The sequence below is a fragment of the Pygocentrus nattereri genome, chromosome 6 (genome assembly GCF_015220715.1).
Source record: "Pygocentrus nattereri isolate fPygNat1 chromosome 6, fPygNat1.pri, whole genome shotgun sequence".
Taxonomy (NCBI): Eukaryota; Metazoa; Chordata; class Actinopteri; order Characiformes; family Serrasalmidae; genus Pygocentrus; species Pygocentrus nattereri.
The window spans coordinates 45,039,865-45,064,298 of NC_051216.1; the positions used below are offsets into that span (position 1 = coordinate 45,039,865).

Genomic DNA, 24,434 nt, shown 5'->3' on the forward strand with positions numbered 1-24,434 from the left:
TTTAAACCTTTTTGCCCTCTTGCCCTCCTTTTCTCTCGCTCCCTCTCTCTCGTCATACCTGTCAGCCTGCAGCAGCAGAGCCGTGCCGTTTGAGCAGTGCCATATCTCAGAATATCACATCAAAGGTTTTGAATGGGGCGCAGTCCTGCTGTTACTTTCTCCAGCTAGAGAGAAACAGTCAGACTGACAGGCTGAGCGAGCGCTGAGTGAGGCTTGACACACGCGTTCAAGCCAGAAGGGACAAACTCCAACACTCTTTTCTGACTGAGTGCCATGTCGCTTGCTGCACTCTTCAAAAAAAGAGAAGATTCTTCAAGGGTTCTTCAGGAAGAGCAGTGGTTAAATATAGAATCCCGACAGCTCAACTACCTGAATGTTTAAGTTTGTGGTTCTTTGAATGATTGACTACGTTTTCAAAAGCACCGAGTGGTTTGATGTCGCGCTGCTGCTTGTAGGGAAACTTACCAAGACTTCTTCCCAGTGGTGGTGATATGATCCAGGGGTTGCACTGTCATGGGCAGCTGGAGCCTCTCCCAGTGGTCACCATTGAGCAAAAGGCAGGATACACCCTGGACAGGCTGGTGGGAGGAAGCCCATGCAGACACAGGGAGAACATGTAAACTCCACACAGAAAGGACCCTAGTTACCCGGCCGGGGAATCAAACCCAGACACTTCTTGCTGTGAGGCAAAGAGAGCATGAGGTGGAGGTCCCCCTCTTTTTTACAACATTTTACTTACCATCCAAAACCACCCGTGAAGCTAGATGTGTCTTCTGAGGTTTTATATGTAATGTTGATGATGGGAAGACAGTGGTCAGTCCTGAAAGGTCCTTTTTCTTTGGGGATTATTTTGCTTCACAACATCTTGAATGTATCTCTTTGCCATGAAAGGCTTTTGAAGATACATTTTAGGTCTAAACCTTCTCTGATATCATGTGTCCAACCACTTCATGTATTAACTTTCTGTGAAGGAGCTTTCAGAGATATTAAACTCTTCAGCCACCTGGTTCCTATCACTACTGCTGCGACTTGGTAAGTTAATCTAGAATGGAGCGTTTCACATCAAACTGCTCTGAAGGACTTTGTTTACTTCTTAATCATGCAGTCATTTTGAAAAACTGCCATTTCAACGGCCGACGGGTCCAGGTTTCCATTCCTCACTCCTAAACTCTGCCAGCTTGCATTGTTTGCCATGTAATTACTGATTAATAAGCCTAAGGCTTATTACAAGGTTCTACTTATGACGGAGAACCTATCATAGACATGTTTTTAAAAAACATTTTTAAAGTGATTCTATGAAGCACTGAAATGGTAAATCGTAGACCTTTTCATTCTCTGTAGAACCTAAAGCTAAAGGTTTATGCTAAGGTTTCCAAATGGTTCTTGGCATGGACATGGTGTAGAACCTTTAAATTGTGTGTGGTTAAACGTTTAACAGGTTCTTCACACTCATGTCCCATGTATAGAAAAGGCCTTTTAACCCCTTAAAGGCCAAAGTTTTATTACACACTTAATAACTCAACCAGTTTGCATTGCTGTCCATGTAATTGCTATGTAATAAAGGTTAAAAGCACTGCCTGTCGAAAGGTTCCTAGAGGAACAAAATGTGGTTCTTTTAAGGCATCTCACCAGTTAACTTATTTGGCACTTTTATTTTTAAGAGTGTACTGGGGAGGTCATCAATTCTGGACCTGAAAGTCCAGAGTCAAGTGCAAAATCCTAAACTTGGTAATTATCTTCTGAGTTGAACCAGATGTCTTCAGGAAATCACCCAACTGTGCTGGAGTTTGGCCTTCAAGGACCAGAATTGATGAACTCTAGGCTGAACGATGCTGCAGCTCAGCTGGAATGCTGCTGTGTTCATGAGTGCAAGTTCAGCACCAAGGCAGGCAACTGTGAACTGAATTTAGTGTAACGGCCTTTTCGAGCAGCGCCTCTAAATTCAGCACCATTCCAGTGGAAGGCTTTTCAGGACCATGGACAAGGACTGGACTGCAAGCACTGTATTCATGCCGATCAGCCATAACCTTAAAACCACCTGCGCTCATTGTCCATTTTATCAGCTCAACTTACTGTATAGGAGAATTTTGTTCACCTTGGCCCTAATCCTAACCCTCACTCTGGCCTTAATCCTAATCCTAACCTTAAACTCAACCAAAGACCTAATCCTAACCATCACTCTGGCCTCAATCCTAACCCTAACCTAAACCCCAACCCAATACCTAATCCTAACCCTCACTCTGGCCTTAATCCTAACCCTAACCTAAACCTCAACCCAATACCTAATCCTAACCCTCACTCTGGCCTTAATCCTAACCCTAACCTAAACCTCAACCCAATACCTAATCCTAACCCTCACTCTGGCCTTAATCCTAACCCTAACCTAAACCTCAACCCAAAACCTAATCCTAACCCTCACTCTGGCCTTAATCCTAACCCTAACCTAAACCTCAACCCAAAACCTAATCCTAACCCTCACTCTGGCCTTAATCCTAACCCTAACCTAAACCTCAACCCAAAACCTAATCCTAACCTTATATGTTTTTGACGTGTTACTGAGAGTCTGTTGAGTGTTTGTTTCATCTATAAAGGACCCTCAAAATAAAGGGGAGCCCGACTGTTTTACACACAGCTGAAAGTGAGTCTGGTAGATGTTTAAAGTTTCAGTGATGCTTTGGCAAGACTGAGTGGAGCCCACCAAACTGAAATGAGATGAGCTGAGAGAGAGAGAGAGAGAGAGAGAGAGAGAGAGAGAGAGAGAGAGAGAGAGAGAGAGAGAGAGACAGAGAGAGAGAGAGATAGAGAGAGAGAGAGAGAGAGAGAGAGACAGAGAGAGAGAGAGAGAGAGAGAGAGAGAGAGAGAGAGAGAGAGAGACAGAGAGAGAGAGAGAGAGAGAGAGAGAGAGAGAGAGAGAGAGAGAGAGAGACAGAGAGAGAGAGAGAGACAGAGAGAGAGAGAGAGAGAGAGAGAGAGACAGAGAGAGAGAGAGAGAGAGAGAGAGAGAGAGAGAGAGAGAGAGAGAGAGAGACAGTGTCACGCATTCAGCTCGTCGAGTGAACTCCAACTCCCAGAACACCCTTTTGGACTGTACTTTGACTACTCCTTTGTGTTTTGCCCCTTTTTTGTTTCCTTGGCTGCTAGGTAGACGAATACATCATCTAACCTTTCATCCGCGAGCATCTGGGTTTCAGTCACATCGTAACAGACAGAGAGAGAGAGAGAGAGAGAGAGAGAGAGAGAGAGAGAGAGAGAGAGAGAGAGAGAGGACACATGTAAACAAGACAGAGAGAATGATCCTGGGTTTTTTTTTAGCCTTGAAGTATCAAGTGTTCTACTCCCACAGGAATAAACTGCTCATTTTCATGTATCTAGGCAGCGCTCAGAGCATAAATAAACATCATTATCAGTACAGAAGCTCCGCTGCTTCCTCATCTGTTCAAGACTGGAAAGTTTAACTAACACTTACAAAGGAAGGCTGCATTTTAGACATTAACATTCTAACACTGTCCTTTACTTCTTTTACTTGGTAACAGCATCAGTACTGCTTTGCGATTGGTCACATCTCTCACTCTTGGGGTTTATCATTATCGTTCGACACCAAATGGATCAGAAAAGAGAAGAGTGGAGCAATGCCAATAGGTGCTGGATGCACCAAGCAGATCAACTGCAGCTCCTTCTGTACTCCTGAATGACTTCATTAGTTTGGGGAAAGTTAATTTTACCTCTACTCCAGTTATGTTTTCGTTGAAGTAACAATACTTTTACTTGAGAAAGGGTTTAGGTTAGTCTGCCCACCTCTAATCAGATTCTGTTTTTAAAAACAAAGTATTATTTTGCTTAATAATATCAATAATAATAACTGACCAGCTACATTAATGTTCCATCTTATCAGCTCCACTTACTGTATAGCTGCACTCTGTAGTTCTACAGTTACAGACTGTAGTCCATCTGTTTCTCTGATACTCTGTTACCCTGTTCTTCAGTGGTCAGGACCCAATGGACCCTCACAGAGCCGGTACTATTTGGGTGGCACGTCAATCTCAGCACTGTCAGTCCACCTTGTAGATGTAAAGTCAGAGACGACAGCTCATCTGCTGCTGCACAGTTTGTGTTGGTCGTCCTCTAGTCCTTCATCAGTGGTCACAGGACGCTGTTGGCTGGATGTTTTTGGTTGGTGGGCTGTTCTCAGTCCAGCAGTGAGAGTGAGGTGTTTAAGTATAAAAGGTATCCTTCTCTCCCTCTGTCTGTCTCTCAGGTTGGCTGCACGAGTTGGCGAAGCGCCTGGACACTCCATACTTCCTCTCTCCCCTCACCTCGCTCCTGCCGGACTCCCTACAATCCAGCTTGCTGGATGGATTTAGCGCTAACACGAGTCAATGGAACTCCTCTGGCACTGACGCAGTGGGGCAGGACACCGCCGCAAATTCCAGCCAGTGGAATAGGACGGGGGTAGGGCAGGTGGGCGGAGTCAGTGTGGGACAGGTGGGCTCGGTGCTGGGGGGCGGACCCTCAGTGAGAAGCTCCTACGTCACCTCACTCTACTTCGCTCTGAGCAGCTTGACCAGCGTGGGCTTCGGCAACGTCTCGGCAAACACGGACTCCGAGAAGATCTTCTCCATTTGCACCATGCTGATCGGAGGTGAGAACGTTGCGGTGCTGAGGTTATATATGATCTCAGAAGTCATTTTCAGAGGCTCCGCCCATGGAGGTAAACAAAAAATAAACCAAAACAAAAATCTTTAAGCAGTTTCCTGCCACGCATACTGTGACAACAGTAAGCTTTTCTGAGTTGTTGTGCTAGAACAAGTCAAGGTTCCAGTGATCCTCACGTTTCCTAGCAGGTACACCACTTTGTCTCATGCTGCTCTGTTTTTGCTGTAGCACCACTTTATCACTCGCTTGCCTCTGAACTTTGGGCAAAAACAACAGAGTGTAGTCATGTTGCATGTCAGTCAAATTGCCCCTTCCTGTCAAATTACAGTAGGTGTGTCTTGGCCACATTGACCGATACAACCCACCAATCTCTCTGCCCATAGACTTGTGAGATTACTTTCTATTCTGTGGGTTAGCTCTCTGTTTAAATACCGTTTTCAATCTTGCTTTCATTGACTTTTACCAGCCATTTTAGCTTAAACCAAGTTTGATAGATGTCCCCTTGAGGTAGGTGAAGGTTAAATTAAGCTGTATATCATTGCAATCTAATGCAGTTCCCTGTTCAAACCCCTCAGAAAAAGTTGTTTATGAGCAAGAGATAAATAATAAAACTTTTTAAAACAAATTAGTAATATTTCAGAACTTAACCTTTGCTACGTTCAAACTGGGATGTGTGTAGCGAACTCCCCAATCTGTCATACTTGATTTTACTGACTTTATCTACAAGTTCAGAAGGGTTTGCAGAGGTTCTCAGGGGTGTGATGGGGTTTGCAAGGGTCCCCAGAGGTTTGCAGTTGTTCAGAAGGGTTTGCAGGACAACAAAGAGATTCATAGAGTTGTTCAGAGGTTCACAGGTCTCACTGCTGGGATTTGTGAGTTTGAAGGGGTTCACAGAGGTTAGTAGGGGTTTGTAGGATTTTGTAGGGTTTGCAGGGGTTCATAGAGGCTTGTAGGTGTTTTGCACAGGTTCAAAAAGTTTTGCAGGAGTTTGCTGGATTGGGGAGGATTTTCAAGGGTTCACTCATGTTCATAAGGGTTTGCAGGGCTTTGCTGGAGTTGGGAAGGGTTTGTAGGGGTTTTTCTGTTTTTCTGGGGTTTGGACCAGCTTGCAGGTGTTCACAGATGTTCGTAGGGAGTTTCTGGGATTCATAGAGGTTTCATAGTGGTTTGTTGGGGTTCACTGAAGTTCTGGAGGGGTTTAAAGCTTGGAGGGCTTTTCTGAGATTGGGAAGGGTTTGCAGGGGTTCACAGATGTTCGTAGGGGTTTGCTGGGGTTCACAGAGCTTTGTAGGGGTTCACAGAGGTTCCCTGGGGTTTGCTGGATTTGGGGAAGATTGGCAGGGTTTCACTGGTGTTCAAAGAGGTTCCTAGGAGTTTGTAGGGGTTCACGGATGTTAACCGGGATCCACTGAGGTTGGGAAGGGTTTGCAGGGGTTTACAGAGGTTAGTAAGGGTTCACAGGGGTTTATATGGGTTTTCTAGGGTTTGGAATGGCTTGCAGGTGTTCCCAGATGTTCATAGGGGGTTTCTGGGGTTCCCAGGAATCACTGGGGTTCAAGAGGGTTCACAGAGGTTCATAGAGATTTGCAGCTGTTCATAGATGTTGCTTGATATGCTGTTATACATAGAGTTGGTTACTTTACTGGGCTAACATGCCAGTTGTTTACCATGCTAAGTATTACATGAGTGGCCAAAATAAGAAAGACAAGGCACAATCTGAAGCCAGACTGTTGGCTGTATAACTATGTATGTAACACTGATCAATTGGCATTACAAACTTATTTGCTCACTAAGTGTGGCTGTTCAAGATGAGGTAAATATGTTTCTACTGAAAAATCCCCCTCCTTGTCCTGCAAGTGACCACTGGTGTGCCTTAGGTGCAGAGCACTTCAGAGTCATGAGGTGAAGCTGGCAATGGCATGTTAACGTCAATACTGCAACAGAGGGAGGAAGGTGGGATCAGGTCCAGAGCAAAATCACAGAGGATGCATTAAAAATAAATAGGTGGAAACAGGTTTGCATAATTTTCCCAACATTAGTGGACATCCAGTCTGCTTATCATTCATTGATGTTGTGTTTAATATCCTATAATCTATTAGTTTGATCTAAATGACCAATGTGAATGTTTGTAGTGGTCAGCCGTGAGTATTCGCCAGGTGTTTTCAGACATTATCATTGAACATGTGTTTATGAGCTTAGGCGGCTAACGTTTATAAGCCTTCATAGTTAACAATCTGTATCTGATATGAAGTAAAAAAGCTGTGGCGCTGAATAAAACTTGACTGAAGCATAGGGTCAGATCCTAAATCTTACTGAACCATCTCAAGAATAGCTTTTAAAAATGACCCTGTGCCACGGTCAAGTTTTCTTCTGCACCACGGCTTTTTACTTCGTATCAGACACAGATTGTTCATTATGCAAACGTTAGTCAACACCCTAGCAACCGCCTAGCAACTAATAACCTGCACAATAACTGTGAGTTTTCTTCAGGAGATGCACTTTTCTAGTTGGACCAATGAAACTGCTGCATTACATTAAAAGCAGTATTTCTAAGAAATGAAATGAGTGTAATTTTATGGATTTTTACCATCATTAAGAAAACTTTTAGCGTTTGTTTCACAGATTTATTAAATTTTTTATAGTCTACTTAAAACCACACAAATGCTATAAGAGGACCTCAAAGAAAAACATTAAATAGAGATAAAATGTTGGCTTGACCACTGGGACACCATATAAATGGCCTAATAACACCTTAGCAAGCACCCAGGATACCATAGCAATGGTCTAGCAACACCTTAAAAGTAAATACAGTGGTTCTATATAGAACCAAGAACACTCAAAGAAACATTTGCATGCCTAAATGATTCTTTGCATGGTGAGATGGTTTTTCAGATTGATGGGGAATGTGTTGCATATCGCTGTTGTCGGAACAAAATCTTGCATCTCCAAAATAGTAACTTTACAGGAGAAGGAAAAAAGGTATTTTCCTTTTAATGTAAGTCAATGGAACCAGACGTTTTGTTTAAGTAATTTTGGACCATTCCTTAATTAAATGGTTGTAATTTTACAGATTTTTACCATTAATAAAAACACTTTTACTGTTAATTAACAGACTTTGTCTGGCACCCCTGCCACCAAGGCCTTTTACAGTTTGTTTTACAGATTTATGTATTTGTTTATACAATGAACTTAAAACCACACAAATGCTATAAGAGGAGTTCAAAGGAAAACAATAAGGTAACAATAAAGGTAAAATGTACAGTATGGGCCCTTTAAGTTGTAGAGGATGTGCTAACTTGTTTTCATTTTGAAAATCAACATAATGTGTAATTTGATATGTTAAAACTTTTGCATATGACTATAACTGCATAGGCAATTATTTAGGAGCCATTATTATTATTATTATTATTATTATTATTATTATTATTGGCAGCCGTGGGCTAGAGCTTAGTGAACCAGCCCTGTGACCGGAAGGTTGCCGGTTTGATCCCCTGATGCTGACAGTCCATGACTGAAGTGTCCTTGAGCAAGACACCTAACCCCCAATTGCTCCCTGGGCACTGTGGATAGCGCTGCCCACCGCTCCGGGCAAGGGTGCTCACTGCCCCCTAGTGTGTGTCTTCACTAGTGTGCATGTATGCGGGTGTTTTACTGCACGGATGGGTTAAATGCAGAGGTTTAATTCCACAGTGTGCAAATGGTTCTAAAAATACAGCCTATTACTTATTATTGAGCGCTAAAAGGCCTTTAAACCTGTGGAGTAAAATAACCATAATCAATGTCTAATGCCAGAACTGGGTCAATAACTCGTGTTTACTTGACGTTACTGTCAACCCTGATTTGTAAATACTGTGATGTGTTTATAGAGTGTTAGAGAAAAGTGTTTAAAGCCTAAACATTAAAATGTACAGTGTACAGTGGGAACAGGCAGGTGCGACCGGCTATAGCCATCACAAACAGGTATAGCACTGCAGAATGTGGTGGGGATAACGGTGGGTCAGTGTGCTATTGGCTTTAAGCTCAGGTAAAAGACATTCACCATTATAATCTAATTTCCTTAACACAGTAAAAAGGAACACGTCATCTATATTAATATTATATATATATATATATGTGTGTGTGTCTGTGCAGAAAATAACTGTAACCAAATCAGGTCTGCAGTCGTGGGAGGCTGTGTGACGTACTGTTCTTGAATGATAAGATCTAGATGACTTGCTGACTCATAGTTAGAGGCAGTGACCCAGACCTGAGCTTTTTTATTGCTCTCTATGGCTAGAACATGGCAACCCATCAATGTGCTGTTAGCCAATTAAAGGGCCTTTATCCTGCATTTTCTTAATGTTTTATTTTTTCCCACGAGGGCTGCTTTTCATACTGTGACTTTTATATATATGACTGACACATGTAAATCACCTCTGCTATGATTGGCTGCCCTGCAGTGCTCCTTATAGCATCAACATGAATGGGCAGGGCTAAACTACCTTAGGCTGCATAGGTTGATATACACAAATGTGCTACTTTTTGTGACATCACAAAAACAGCTGATTCAGAAAGAGGGTGTTTTTGCCGCTGTGTTTCCATTTATGGACTGTATGAACTGAAACAATGCTAAGCTGCAAAAACAGCCCATCATGAATTCCATGTTTTTGTGATGTCACTCCTTAGTCTTTGCACTCCATATATGGTAACTAAAGCCCATATTGAATGTATCATTTTTGTGATGTCACAAAAAAGGCAAACACATTTCCATACACCTGCCTGCTAATTCACGCTGAAGTTATAAGAAGTGTTTTGGCCCGATCTGCTTTTTGAATGAGGTGTAAAACACGGTTGCCAATCAAAACAGAGCACATTTACATATATCAGTCTTAAAAATACAGTAACAAAAATAGCAGCTAAGTAGAAAATGTAGAAGTGGATTGTGCATATTTTTGGTACAGAAAACGGCATAAACTGCACAAAGTGGGCCTGGGAAAAAAATATAATGCATGAAAAATGTAGGCTGTGGGCCCTTTAATCGTGTTTAAATACTACATAATGCAATACTTTTGCAGTAAGAAAATAAGGACAATGTTTTTAATGATGTGAGTGCTTTAAAAGTTAGCAGTACATACGTTTCTCATCTAAAAATGAGGAAAGTGTTCCATGAAATTGGCCCTTTAATGGTCATTTAGCAGAATGAAACACTGCTCACTTTGTGCAGTGAAATCAAAGCAATGCCTCTCAATCTTTCTCTCTCTCTCTCTCTCTCTCTCTCTCTCTCTCTATCCCTTTCTCTCTCCACTGGCCTGTAATTCCGCTCACCCCATGCTGTCTGTGAACAATATCTGCAAGGCTCCGAATGGCTCGTACAGGGAGCACCATAATGGTCTCCGTCTGCAGACCTTTCTATTTTCAGTACCAAGGATGTTGCAGATTGTGAGGGAACTCGTTTAAAAGGAAAAAAGTGCTAAAGCTGCGTTCCTAATGTTACTAAATCGTGTCTGCTGGATTTCAGCCTGGCATTGTTTGGCACTGTGAGGCACAACATAACCCAAGGTAAAATGTATCAGATTTTTTGTGGTGTTAAAGGAGAATTCCACCAGTTTTTCAATATTCTTTGAGATGTCAATCAAGCCATGAGTGGTTTAATGTAAAAAGACTGTAGAGAAACTCAGATCTCTTTATAGTCGGGATGATGGGAACCAGGGGTCACAATGATTACACAGATACATTCAGTAAGTTGGCTTGACGACTGGAACACCACCGCAATGGCCTAATAACACCTTAGCAAGCATCCAGGATACCATAGCAATGGCCTACCAGCATCATGGCAACCACCTGGAACACAACAGCAATGGCCTAAAAACACCTTGGCAAGCATCCAGGATACCATAGCAATGGCCTACCAGCATCATGGCAACCACCTGGAACACAACAGCAATGGCCTAAAAACACCTTGGCAAGCATCCAGGATACCATAGCAATGGCCTACCAGCATCATGGCAACCACTTGGAACACCACAGCAATGGCCTAATAACACCTTAACAAGTATCCAGGATACCATAGCAATGGCCTGCCAGCATCATGGCAACCACTTGGAACACCACAGCAATGGCCTAATAACACCTTAGCAAGCATCCAGTATACCATAGCAATGGCCTACCAGCATCATGGCAACCACCTGGAACACCACAGCAATGGCCTAATAACACCTTAACAAGTATCCAGGATACCATAGCAATGGCCTGCCAGCATCATGGCAACCACCTGGAACACCACAGCAATGGCCTAATAACACCTTAACAAGCATCCAGGATACCATAGCAATGGCCTTACAGCATCCTAGCAACCACCTGGAACACCACAGCAATGGCCGTAAAGGGGGCCTACTATGCTTTATTGTTTTTTTCCCATTTCTTTGGGATGATCAGTTTTTTAAAAAAATCTATTTCATCAATAGTAACTTATCTTAAAAACTTTCAAGATTATTCTCTTAAAAGCTCTTACTAAAGACAAGGGTTCTGCATAGAACCATGAACACTCAAAGAACCATTTGCATGCCTAAAAAATGGACAAAAATGGAGATACAAGGTTTTGTTCCAACAGCAGCGACATGGTTCTGTAGAGAACCTTTTTTGAAAATGGCTCTAAATAGCACAAAAAAGGGTTTGGTTATTGTTACAAGCTTGACATACTAACAAAAAGAACTTTTGGTGCTTTATACACTCTTCAGTAATGATAATCAGGTATATAGAACCATGAACCCACAAAGAACCCATTGCATGATCAAAGTGTTCTTAACATTGATGGAGAATGTGCTCTAGATGTTTCTATATGGAACCGTGAACACTCACAGAACCCTTTGCATGATTACAGGGTTCTTTGCATCATGAAAAGTTCTAAAGATCAATCAAGCCTCTGACAGTTCGGTTCCTCGGAAAGGGATTGGACCACCTGCCCTGCACATTTTTGTGTTTTCCTGCCAAAACACCCCCATTTAAACTCAGAAAGTGTTTCTTAATTAGCAGATCAGGTGTGTTGGGAGCAGGACAAACACTGAAATGTGCAGGGCAGGGGTCCTGTAGGGACCAGGGTTGGGAACCACTCTTCTAGCTAATGGTTTAATGTGGTTGCAGATATGGTTAGCGAGTGTCATGGGACGCTGTCCACTCTCAGACACGTAACGTCGTCCCCTTTCTGGTCATTACGCTTCAGAGTTCTGGGAGTGTATTATGTCATGCAGCCTTGCCTGGAGACATTTGAATATTCAGTAATCTCATTAACTGTTCCCGCCCCCTGCAGCTGCACTCATTAATATGCAGAAGCATGCACTTTCCTTTCTCTGTTCCCATCCAAGATGGGCTATAATTCTGGGTGGATAACTTCCATGCAATGTGGAAGCAGCAACAGTCCAGTAAAACAAACACAGCAGACAAAACGTTGACAATGACGATAAAATCTTGTTGCCTTTGAAGTCAAATGCACTCGAGTCAACAGAGGTGGACGAAGTACACAAATCATGTACTGGAGTTAAAGTCGAGACGCCCAAGGTAAAATATTCCTCCAGTAAAAGTAGAAGCTCCTCCCTTTAGACCTCCACTTGAGTAAAAGTACTGAAGTATTTCCCTTCAAATGTACTTAAGTATAAAGTAAAAGTACTAAAAGAGTAATTCTGGCTCTGATGTCCTGTTATCATTTTTATAACCAGACTGGCTTCATGAACTCATTTCAGGTGAAAGTCCTCCAGCGTCTCTCTTGGTAAACCAGTCTTTTAATAGAAGGTCATTAATTAGTGACGCTGACGTCTATTAAAATGATCAGAAGCACAAAACACTGAAGGTAAACAGTTTCCATCAGGGAGAACCGAGTGGCTCTGAAATCACTTTTTACACACAAGCAAAGTTTCAGTTTCAGATTTATTTACAACTTAGTTCCAAGTTTAAGTTGAATAAAAACTGGCTTTAAACTCAGGATCACAGATGAGCTCCTTTACTATGTTGATCTGTAGGCGTCTGTTCATAAGAATCATGAACACTCAAAGCACCCTTTGCATGATTAAAGGCTTCTTTGCATCATGAACGGGTTCTGATGATTGACGGAGCCTGTGCTGTAGATGGTTCTATATTGAACTTTTTTCCATACAGCACCCAAAAGGGTTTTTCTATTGTTATGATGTCAAGCTTGTTACATTAGAAGAACCCTTTCCCGTGCTTTCTAGAACTCTTTCATGATGCAAAGAACCCCTTTATCATGCACAGGGTTCTTTGAATGTTCATGGTTCTATTTAGAACCATTTTCTTCACTGAAGAATCTTGTCGAACAGCCATTTTTAAGAGTGTGGAACCACATACAACAATCATTCTAAAGAAACATTTCATCATGCAAAGGATCTAGGAATGGTTCTAAATAAATATCATGGCTCTAAATAGAACCATTGTTCTTTACTAAAAACCCTCGAAGAACCATCTTTTTCAAGAGTGTAGAACCATAAACACAAATCAATCTAAAGAGCCATTTCACCATGCACAGATCAGTGGTTCTATATAGAACTCATGATTCTAAATGGAACCATTGCCTTACTAAAGAACCCTTGAAAAGCCATCATTTTTAAGAGTGTAGAACCACATACAACAGTCAGTCTGACAAACCATTCCACCATGCAAAGAACCGTGAATCATGCAGGTGGTTCTATAAATAATTCATGGTTCTAAATAGAACCATTGCCTTTACTAAAGAACCCTTGAAAAACCATCATTTTTAAGAGTGTAGAACCACATACAACAGTCAATCTGACGAACCATTCCACCATGCAAACAGCCATTTAATCACAAAAGGTTCTGTATAGAGCTCATGGTTCTCGATAGAACCACAGCCTTTACCAGCGTACCCTTGAAGAACTATCCTTTTTAAGAGAGCAGCGTGAAATGCTCTCGCACCAGTGCAGAGCTCCTTGCGTTCTCCACCTGGAACGAAGTTCCTTATTGTGATGTAGCGCTAATTTGTCTTATACCGACTGCCTAATTGATTTCTTGGACTAGAATTCCCACAGGAAACCACCTCCTGCTGGGCTGCATTCCTGATTTCTCCGTGCACCGAGCGTTTTCCATCGCAGCACGCTGAGTCCTGCACTCGAGAGCACTTCAACAAGCAGCAGCTGCTATTAACCTCTGCGTCCCATTCAGCTGCATTTGCATTTATAGCGTGTTTTCCTCTGACATCTGTTCCGATTAAAGCGCCATTTCTTCTAGCCGCTTTTCCCATTAGACCGCATCATTTATTGATTTCCCCGTCCCCCTGCGGCATGCACGCCTTGGCCTCGGACCATTTTAGCGAGGCCTAAATCTTAACATCTACTCGCAGTGTGAAATAAGCAGTACTAACAGAATGCTATTGGAGGGATAAAAGGTTAAGCACCCTTTGTGCATATAGAGATGAATGTAAATGAATGCCAATGGAAATGAATACACTTCTACTATGAATTAATAGCCAAGCCGTAGTCCACTAAGAGCCTTTCCTACTTGCCTTGACTTGGGTTTAGTCAAGGGAAGTATATCTTGCTTTTTCCGTGTCCCAAAAAGGGTCATAATCCGTTTACACAACACATTTTTTCATATTTTATCCTTTAGAATCAAACAGGCTGTTTTGGCTACTCTTCCTTTAAAACGCATTCATGCAAATGAGCTCCGTCATTCCAAAAGCGGTCTGGAAACATTCCTTATAACTTCAGTTGAATGGGCGGAGCTAAACTGCTGTAGGTCGGACATGCAGACATATATCATCGCTGAAAATAAGTTTCTTCGACATGGGAACTCTCCAACCTCCTTTACTTTGAATTGAACTCAACATAAATATTTTATTTAAAGTCATTTTAGAGCATTTCTATTGGTCCATCCATCATGGAACTTTCATATGATGTAAAGGACAGCCACGGTTGGCTCCTCCCACTACTCCATGTGCCCCTTTGTTTTGATCTTCCATGTGCATTTGTTTTGGTTTTCTAGTCCTGCCTCCTTGTTTCATGACTCCACCCCTGATTGTCTCCACCTTTTTTCCACCTGTCCCTCGTTTCCATGTGTATTTAAGCCCTGTGTTTGGCCCTTGTGTTGGTTGGTCTTTGTTGGTGTTATATGCTGTGTTTGAATTGTTGTCTGAACCGTTCGCTTTGTTGGTTGTTCTGGTTACTGTGTGTTTGAACCTGCTTATTGTTTATTGTTGGTCTGTCATGTCTGCCCCCCATTCTATCCGTGTTGGCTCTATGACCCTGGACCGTCTTGACCATGACCCTGGATTTGCCCTTAATAAATCTCGCTTATCTCCGCATATGCATCCGCCTCCTCGCTCCCCGTTACAAGGACAGCTACCGTGTTGAAACGATTCAGTGACGATATAAATGTGGATTTTCATGACATCACAAAAATAGCAAATTCTAAATCAGGCAATTAGTAGCACATTTTGACAGACATCCAACTATTTTACTTAAAAAAATAAAGTTTGCCATGAAATGAGCCCATGATACTGCGAGCTAATGCACAAACTCACTCATTTAAGCACAAGAACGCTCAGAGAAACTGTAAACGTTGCATTCCAAGTGTACATCTGTAGTAATTTAGGGGTTAAACAAAGATGCCCCCAACTCAGGTGGTCCAACGCTGGTTAGCTCACTGTAACCCCTCGTTACCGTGGATAGAGATGAGATGGAGCTTCTGTTGGCTTCATATTCTTATTTCCAGTTCCACCTTAAAAGATTCTATTCAGCAGTTCCATTCAGACATCTGTAGAGGTGCAATGTTAATTTCAGTAAGAGGCTAAAATTAAGCCAGAGAGATGAAATGTGACACAGCCAGGTTTCAGATGTGAATCAGGGGAAAATGGACGGCAGCAGTAAGAACTGCAAAAAAACACAAGATGCCACCAAGAAGACAAGAATGAAAAAGCTACTTAAGGAGGATGAGGACATATCCAGTGTTGACGGGGCCTTATCTCACTTAGCTGGCACTTGTACTAGTTACTTATGTATCATGTTGACTGTCAGGATTAACTCACATTATGACAAAAGCTTTGGTCAGTTGTCATTTTATCCACCTTGGTTATCTCAGTGTAGCATATAAATAATAAATAAGAGAAATGAAGATGAAAATGCACATATTTCACAAAGGGAGTGCTATGCATGTGTGTGTGTGTGTGTGTGTGTGTGTGTGTGTGTGTGTGTGTGTGTGTGTGTGGTAGGCTGGTCTGCATCATGTATCTCCCAGAAACAAATCCCGCTCTGTCCCAGAGCCTGTAAGAAAAGAATATAGCTTATTGTGCTGCGTTTCATTTCCAGTTAAAAGTACAATGCAAATGAGTGTGACGTAACTGTAGAACAGTACCGTGTAATAAACACCAAGCTTTTCCATAGAAAGAAATCTATGCTAGAAAGCTGAAGGTGATCTCCTGTTTCTACCCTGGGCCAAAGTGAAGGTTTTCAACTGGTCTTGCCTCAGGACTCACTATTGTAATTTTTGTAATTGATGTAATGATAAATATTAGATCATTTAACATCTATATGTGGGCCTTATTGTAACGATACTATTTTTAAACCCAAAATATCATATCGTATATTATTTACCTTTTCTGCCATCCCCATTCGATACTGTTTCTTAGTCATGCTTATTATAGTAGCCATTTTAAATCATCCTTTACATGTAAAAACCTCAAATAACCTGGCAAATGTTTTAAAAATGTACCATTTCTTGTGGAGTACCACAGGGTTCAGTTTTAAGGCCTTTTCTCTTTGTGCATGTTGCCTCTAGGTGATGTCAGTGGGAAATATTATACGTTTTCTTAGCCATGCTGACGACACGCATTTATATATTTCCATTATAAATTTTAGGATAGATTTTAAAGATCTGCTAGCAACTTTTAAAGCTCTAAATGACCTTAAAGCACCGACCTTCTATAAACACCTTCCGTAAAATATAGAAAATGTGGGGAAACTCTTTCTGCTTCTAAACTGTGGAACTCAGTTCCATCTTTTTTAGACAGCTAAATTTAGTTATCTTTTCAGTTTGATCTGTTTTCCTTTCAGGATTTTAATAGAATGCTCATGATTGCTTATATTACTGTTGAGCTTTATCACCTGTCTGGTATATATATATATATATATATATATATATATATATATATATATATGTATATGCAGTAGTAGTAGTGGTAGTAGTAGTAGCAGTAGCAGTAGTGGTAGTAGTAGTAGTACTATGATGTTTATACAGGGCTGAAATTCTAACACTTGGCAACAACATTGCACAAAAGAAAAACAACAAGCAAACAAATAACAACAAAGTAAAAAAGCAGATGCAAATATAATCAGGCACTGGTACCCCTGGGATCAAACTGAATAATAGAGAAAGAGAGAGCAGCTCCCTTCCGGTAAACCCTGGGGGACACCTCACAGACTCTAGCCTGACTATATTCCAGCTGACTAACCATTGTTTAATGTAATAATTACACTGTAGTCTGAATACCTTTCGGATTGCATTAATTACCAACAGTTATATAAACATACAACCAAATCACTTAAAACACTGCATAATCCTAAAAGCAATGTTTGCGCACGACCATCTCGACTGTGTACATGAGCCTCATTCATGAGCAGCTGTATTCAGAAGTTGGACGCACCTGTCAAATGGCATATTTTGTTGTTAACTGATACAAAACTTTGGACGCTTTTGGAGTCTTTTTATTCTCGTTTTAGGAACTTTCACGCACTCTTCCTTCAGAACACTTCTAGTTTGATGATATCCATGGGCTTCTATACATCATGTGGGCAGTATGGGGGAGATCTTTCTTGGTATTCCAGATCTTGGCTTGAGTTGCACAGTTCCAAGTAACTGCTTAAGTTTCTTAATTATGAATTTAAAATGACGTGATGGAGCTGTCTAATTGAAACCTGTAAACTAGTGTTTTTCATTTTTGCACTCATACATTATTGGTCTACATCACCAGGTCATACACTGTGAGACCTCCACCTGATTGTGATTGGTCCTACTCATTACATCGTTCATTAGAGACCTCCCCCTGACTGTGATTGGTCCTACTCATTACATCGTTCATTAGAGACCTCCCCCTGACTGTGATTGGTCCTACTCATTACAATCATTCATTCTGAGACCTCCCCCTGACTGTGATTGGTTCTACTCATTACATCGTTCATTCTGAGACCTCCCCCTGACTGTGATTGGTCCTACTCATTACATCGTTCATTCTGAGACCTCCCCCTGACTGTGATTGGTTCTACTCATTACATCGTTCATTAGAGACCTCCACCTGACTGTGATTGGTTCTACTCATTACATCGTTCATTCTGAGACCTCCCCCTGACTGTGATTGGTCCTACTCATTACATCGTTCATTCTGAGACCTCCCCCTGACTGTGATTGGTCCTACTCTCCATGTAATTTGACCTCCCCCTGACTGTGATTCTAATCACCATGTCATTCATTCTGAGACCTCCTCCTGCCTGAGACTGGTCCTACTCTCCATGTAATTTGTTCTGAGACCACCCCCTGACTGTAATTGGTCCTAGTCAACACATCATTCTTTCTGAGACCTCCACTTAACTGTGATTGGTTCTTACCACCACATTATTTGCTCTGAGACCTCCTCCTGACTGTGATTGGTCTACTGCATGACTTGGTCCACTGCAGCGTATCTGGTGGGAGCTTATTTTCATTAACGTTTTTGATCGTTTGAAGTACACCAGCAGCTTTATACCTAAGAGAGAAGCTCCACCCCTAAACAGGCTGTCATAATGTGTAATGCGAAGGTGGTGGTGAACAAGTGTGTGATGGATAAAGATGGTAACACAGAGGAACTGACTCTGGGGCCAGAAGGGGAATGAAAGGGACCTGGCTGCACCTGAGAGGGCTACACATACCACACACACCACCACAAAGATTCTAAATCTGCCACCGAGACTGAGCACTGAAGGCCATTACTGTCACAGCCAGCTGACAGCTGCTCTACCACCCACATAAAACACACACACACACACACACACACACACACACACACACACACACACACACACACACAGGCACAAATTTTAGCTCACAACAGGCTATGGACTACAACACATAGTGTATATGTATATATATATATATATATATATATATATATATATATAAACATGCACATTATTACTAAACAGGAAGCCAGCAGGCACACACCACCAATTATACCACTGCCCATAGCAGCGCAACACCTGTCACATTTACTCATCCCATCCAGCTTCAACTGTACCGCCCTCCCACAACTCATCACCCCATTCCTCTTCAGAGCACTGTGCTCTGGAAGCTGTAGCTCTTTCTTTTACAGTCCTCTATGTTCTAGCTATTATCTGAGTATGATGGATTTTCATTACCCTGTCCAAACTAGTACTGGCATATATGTCATCTACACTGGTGTTGGTGTCAAAAAGCAATATTGATATTTTTTGTTTTGTTTTAATAAATGACAAAAACGTTTTTAGCTCCACGGGCTCCAAATCACAAGTAGGTATAGTAAAAAACTGAAGACCTGAAAAGAGCTGTATATAAAACCTGTAGAACACCCAGAATGAAGTTCTAATAAAATTAATATTCAGAATGAATTTATAATAAAATTAACATCCACAATAAAGTTCCAATAAAATTCAGTTCAAGCATGAAGTTCAAAAAATAATCATCCCCATAATGAAATAGCAATAAGCTGAACTTCCAGAATGAAGTTCTAATACGATCAATATCCAGAACGAGGATCATATGAAATGAGTACCTAAGACAAATTTGTAATAAAATTTGTTTAGCATCCAGAAACGAGGTCAAATGAAATAAATATTCTGGAATTAAATTCGAATAAAATTCATTTAACGAATTAAAATCCAGAAGTTCTTATAAAACGAATATCCAAAACAAAGGTCAAATGAAATGAATATCCAGGGCAAAGTTTTAGTTAAATTAATATCCTACTGAAGTTCTAATAAGATGATTGTTCTGGAGTCAAGTTCTAATAAAATTAATATCCAGACTGAAGTTCTAAGAAAATTAGTTTCCAGACTGAAATCCAATTGACACTAATATCTGAAATGGAGGTCTCGTAAAATATATATCCAGAAGGATATCCTAATAAAAGGAATCTCCACAACAAAGTTCTTATAAAATTAAGATCCAGAGTAAAGTTCTAATGAAATGAATTCACAATAAAATTCATATCCAGAATGAAGATCTAATAAAATTCATTTTTAGAATGAAATTTTAATAGAATGAATATCCAGAATAAAGTTATACTATTGTTAGAATCCAAGATAAATATCTAATAAACGAATACCCAGAATTAAGTCATACCTAATTTTATATTCTGGGATGAAGTTGTAATGAAATTAATGGCTAACTGAGTCTCTTGGTGCTATTATTTTACCTGAAATAATGCCAAAGAACATTGGAGGCCTCATAGATGAAGTCAGTCCTGTTGAGCACAACGAAACAAACACAACCTACGTTAAAATGTGGTTTTAATGATGCCGTTTAAACGAGTGCAGCTTATTTATAGTAAATGTACTCTTGTCTTCTCTTAGTCCAGAGACCAGAGCCAGAATGGGACTTGTTTTCAAACTGTAGTCACATGATGTAGAGCAGCCAACCCCCAACTCTTAACACTGGCATGCTGATAATGAACCGAAGGCTTGAGGCAGTGACGGGTAGCACTAGTTGCTAAGCAGTGATAGACGGCCAAGAGCATGGTGGAGGGTGTAATATTGTGGTTGCCCATAACACATTGACAGCACACACAGAAAACAAATCATATTCCATTATCTTAAAAAATCCACCTTAGTAAATATTTATCCCTCATTCCCATTTGATTGGCTGGGCTTGTGACCAATCTGTGTAAGCTCAGGTCACTCTTGTGGCTGATGTGAGCTTCTTATACATGTTTCTGTTCCACCTTAAATAGTGCATCAGTTATGTGTCAGCACCCAGACAGGCATCTGAATGCAACTGCTGCATTAAGGTGGATCTCCAGCTTTAATCTTTTTCCAGTGTACAAGATTCAGACTTACAATCAGAAAGCTGGGGTTGGACCAGTTGAGGTACTGGTGGTGCTGGTTTAATCCCTAAATTACTACAGACTTGGATGTAAAACTTATGGTTTGTCTGAACGTTTGTGTTCTTGTGTGCACGAGTTTATATATTAGCTTACAGTACCAGGCCCAAAACGCTGACGGCCCACGGGAATTCTCCTTATTATCCTCTCAGGCTTCGACTCCAAGTGTTCAGATAAGTGGCGGTGAGGTGGCATCTGTACAGAGAAATGAAATAAGAAAATGATGCCATTCTCAGGTGTTAAATAAGTGCATTGAGTTGTATGTGGTGTCTCAACTGATGCTATGGTGATGGAAACACTTGAGCAGGAGAGAGCAAAGCCATTGTAAAGTCATTAGCCTGCTGTCTCGACAAATAGATGAAAGAATGAAAGATGTCAGATTAGAACATGACAGAAATGCGGAGCGTTATATAAGAGCCCAGTCCATTGCCGAGTGAATGGAGCGTTTATCTCTCGGCATCTGGTACGGCTCATAGAATTGTTTTTACAATGTCATAATTATGTCTTAAGTCTTTCTCTTCATGTTCTTTGTGCACGCTTTAAAAAAGAGGTCAAGAAGAGTTTTTGGAGTGGTTGAGCTGAAAATGTGCAGGACAGGGGCACCTCCAGGACTAGGATTGAGACCCACTTGCTTTAGAAGACCCATTTCTGTAAATGAGATGTGCGAGTGTTTAAAGGTTCCATGTCTTCTTTTTTCCACACTGTTTAGGCAAGCCTGGATCACGTTATGGGCCCCTGGGCACAAATGTTTGATAGGCCACTACTTAGATGCCCTATTAGGATGGTCAATGATTTTTTCGGATTTCACAGTGATATAAGGAAGGCCTATGCAGCACCACAACGACAGCATACTAACGACATACTACAACATTAGCACATCACCATTTAAATTGAGACAAAATGGGGGTTTCTAGTTATAACTTACCCTTGATGACATCAATCACATGGATGTCTTTGCTTGCAAAGACAGATGAACTGGTTGAAGAAATTAAAATTAGGTAGCTGAAATGTACAAAAAGATGAAAAAAAGCAGTAAACAAAACCCAAACTGTCAAGCAGCCTTGCTAAAGTATAGTGCCGTGGCAGGCGTGCAAATATTTAGGGTTTTTGCATTTATATCTTACCTCTGATGACTCGAATCACTGCCAGAAGGACAGATCAACTTTTCAACTCGCATGGTTGAGATTTTAAATTTAACTTTTGAAATGGGCATCTAGTCTGTGGAGGTTTCAGGTTTTGTTTTTGCAGATTGCTCAGGCCCATCTTTTGAATGCAAGAAGCTTTGTATTCAATGCTAAAAACCTGAAAGCTTGAACAAGATAATGAAGCATAGATTATTGAAGAAATATGAAAGAAAGATATTGAACTACTGGAAAGGGTTACAAAGCCTTTTCAAAAGAAACTGCAATCCGAGACAGAGAAAATTTGGAGTAGTCTTGGCTCTTCGCAGAATAAGTCAGTCTACCAAAATTTTTCCAAAACACAGTGAAGAATCACAAACAAAACTTGCTCGACATGAAGGGAACTAAGGGCCTTGCCCACTTCAGATAAGGTCAGCATTCTTGATTCCACTATTAGAAAGAGGCTGGGCAAAAATAGCCTGTCATCAGTTTATGATGTGATCTTAAGAGTAAAGAATAACAATCTAAAGCACAAGTGCAAGGCCACCTCTTGCTTTCTTATAAGCCAAAACAAACTAAATAAAGATTTTGGGGTAGCTGAGTCCTGAGTGGTCAAAGTCCTGTCTTGAACCCCATTGAGATGCTGTGGTAGGACCTTAGATGGGCTTGTTGATGCTTGAAAGCCCTCCATTCAACTAAAACAATTATGCAACAAAGGGGGTGGGTGCAAAATTCCTACACAGGCCATCTCCAGGTATAGGAAGCGTTTGGCTGTGGTTGTTGCTGCTGAAGGTGGCGCAGCCAGTTATAAGCAAACTGTGTTTTGTGTTTCCTTCCGTTCTCCTTTTTTTTATATTTTGGTTTGTAGGATCTCAAAGCATTTAGTCTTATAAGTATCTGATGAATATGCAAAAATAGAGGAAATCAGTAACAAAATGCAAAGGTGGGCTTCAAAATAGTTCATGTATTTAAGGAGAATTCATGTTCATATGATTATTCATGATAAATAAGTACAATAGCACAGGAAGGCTGTTGCTATAACAACCAAGAAGGGTTGTTTACACACCTGTCTGTCAGTCCATCTGTCTGTTGATCTGTCTCTCTGTTTGTGTTTTGGTCTTCCTCTCTGTTTTGTTTCATTTGTGACTATAAGTGAGGAGAGAGATTGGAATAGAAACTGTTTGCTTTCACAAAACTGTTTGTTTTTGAGTTTCATTAAGATTTTCTGACAAAAACATAAATGTCTCGCATTGTTTGATTAGAAAAGATCCATAAAAAGAATGATTACCCTCATCCCTCGCAATGCTTCCGTCTTCAGTACGCCGCAAAGGATCTTTATTGCAGGTAATTTGAGTCACAGCCTCTGTTGGTGTCCCTGAGACGATGATGATGATGATGATGATAACAATCGTGATGATTTTCAGAGCATTTCAGATGATTCACTCCATGTGAACAAGTATTAGTTGTTTCACAGTACATTTGCCACCATGCAATCAATCGCTGTGTGGAAAATATCCACAGAACACTTGATTACATGGAGGTAAATGTACTGTGAAACAACTAACGCTGGTTCATGTGGAGCACAGATTCCCACAGATAAACACGAACGAAACCGAGAGGAAAATAGCCGTTTTAAAAACGTTAAACTGTCAGGAACATGACTTATTTTGTGATGAGTTTATTTTGTGCTGCCCTTGTGAAGCACCTCATGGACACCGCTTGTAACTCACTCACTCACTCACTCATGTTTAGCAGACTGAAGATTGTCCACAAGGGGGCACATTAGCAGTAAAATAGCTTCTGGTACTTTGCACCAGTGGTAATTTGTGTCTTGTCGATTTTGGTTCGTTCTAAAAAGACGTTGCAATAAATATTTTCTCTTTCTCTCTCTCATTTTCTTTATCTTCCTCTATCTGTGTCCTTTTATCTCCACTCTTTTGATCCCTTTTCTTAAACTCTTTTTCTTTTTTCTTTTTTCTCTTTTCCCTTTTTATGGCCCTTTTGTCTTTCTCCACTTCTCGGTCCTCTTTCTCTTATTCAAAAAGATGTTTTTTTTTTTTACAAGAAATAATTTCTATTAAAAAATATATATTTTCAGTGAAAACCAAATCACAGTCCACGTCTACCTCACACATTTCTATTCTTTTTTTTCTTTTTTCTCCTTTTTAACAACTACAACCATGTTTTTTTTTTTTTTTAACATGTCTTATGTTCTTAACAGACCTGCAAATTCTGCATCTAACTGACACCCAGAATGGCTGATCTGATCTTTTTCAGGGTTTCAGGTTTAGCATTTAAAAAAAGAAAAATAAAGTTGTGTTTTAAAACGTGGAGTTCAGGTTTAGCTATACACAAGTGGGCCTTGGGGTGGAAAAGGATGAGAAGCCCTGGTCTGTAGACACTGTATTGGGGAAAGAGTGTGTTTATTGGTCTTGCACATTTAAGAAGTGCATAGTTCAGTATCACAAAAGTGTGGGGTGCAAACTTTAGTCGGTCTCTCTAACGGTTTCTATTTCCTGTTTACCGAAAGCATAATCTCACTCCTTCTCTCCACTGT

General features: G+C 40.8%; 1 protein-coding gene across 1 annotated transcript in view; it reads left to right on the forward strand.

Moving 5' to 3' along the window:
* Positions 1–24,434, forward strand: part of kcnh3 (potassium voltage-gated channel, subfamily H (eag-related), member 3) — a 223,997-nt gene that overhangs the window by 158,201 nt on the left and 41,362 nt on the right. The window contains exon 8 of the mRNA XM_017702980.2: positions 4,257–4,640. Within this exon, the coding sequence (XP_017558469.1) occupies positions 4,257–4,640 (384 nt within the window). The remainder of the gene's footprint in view (positions 1–4,256; positions 4,641–24,434) is intronic.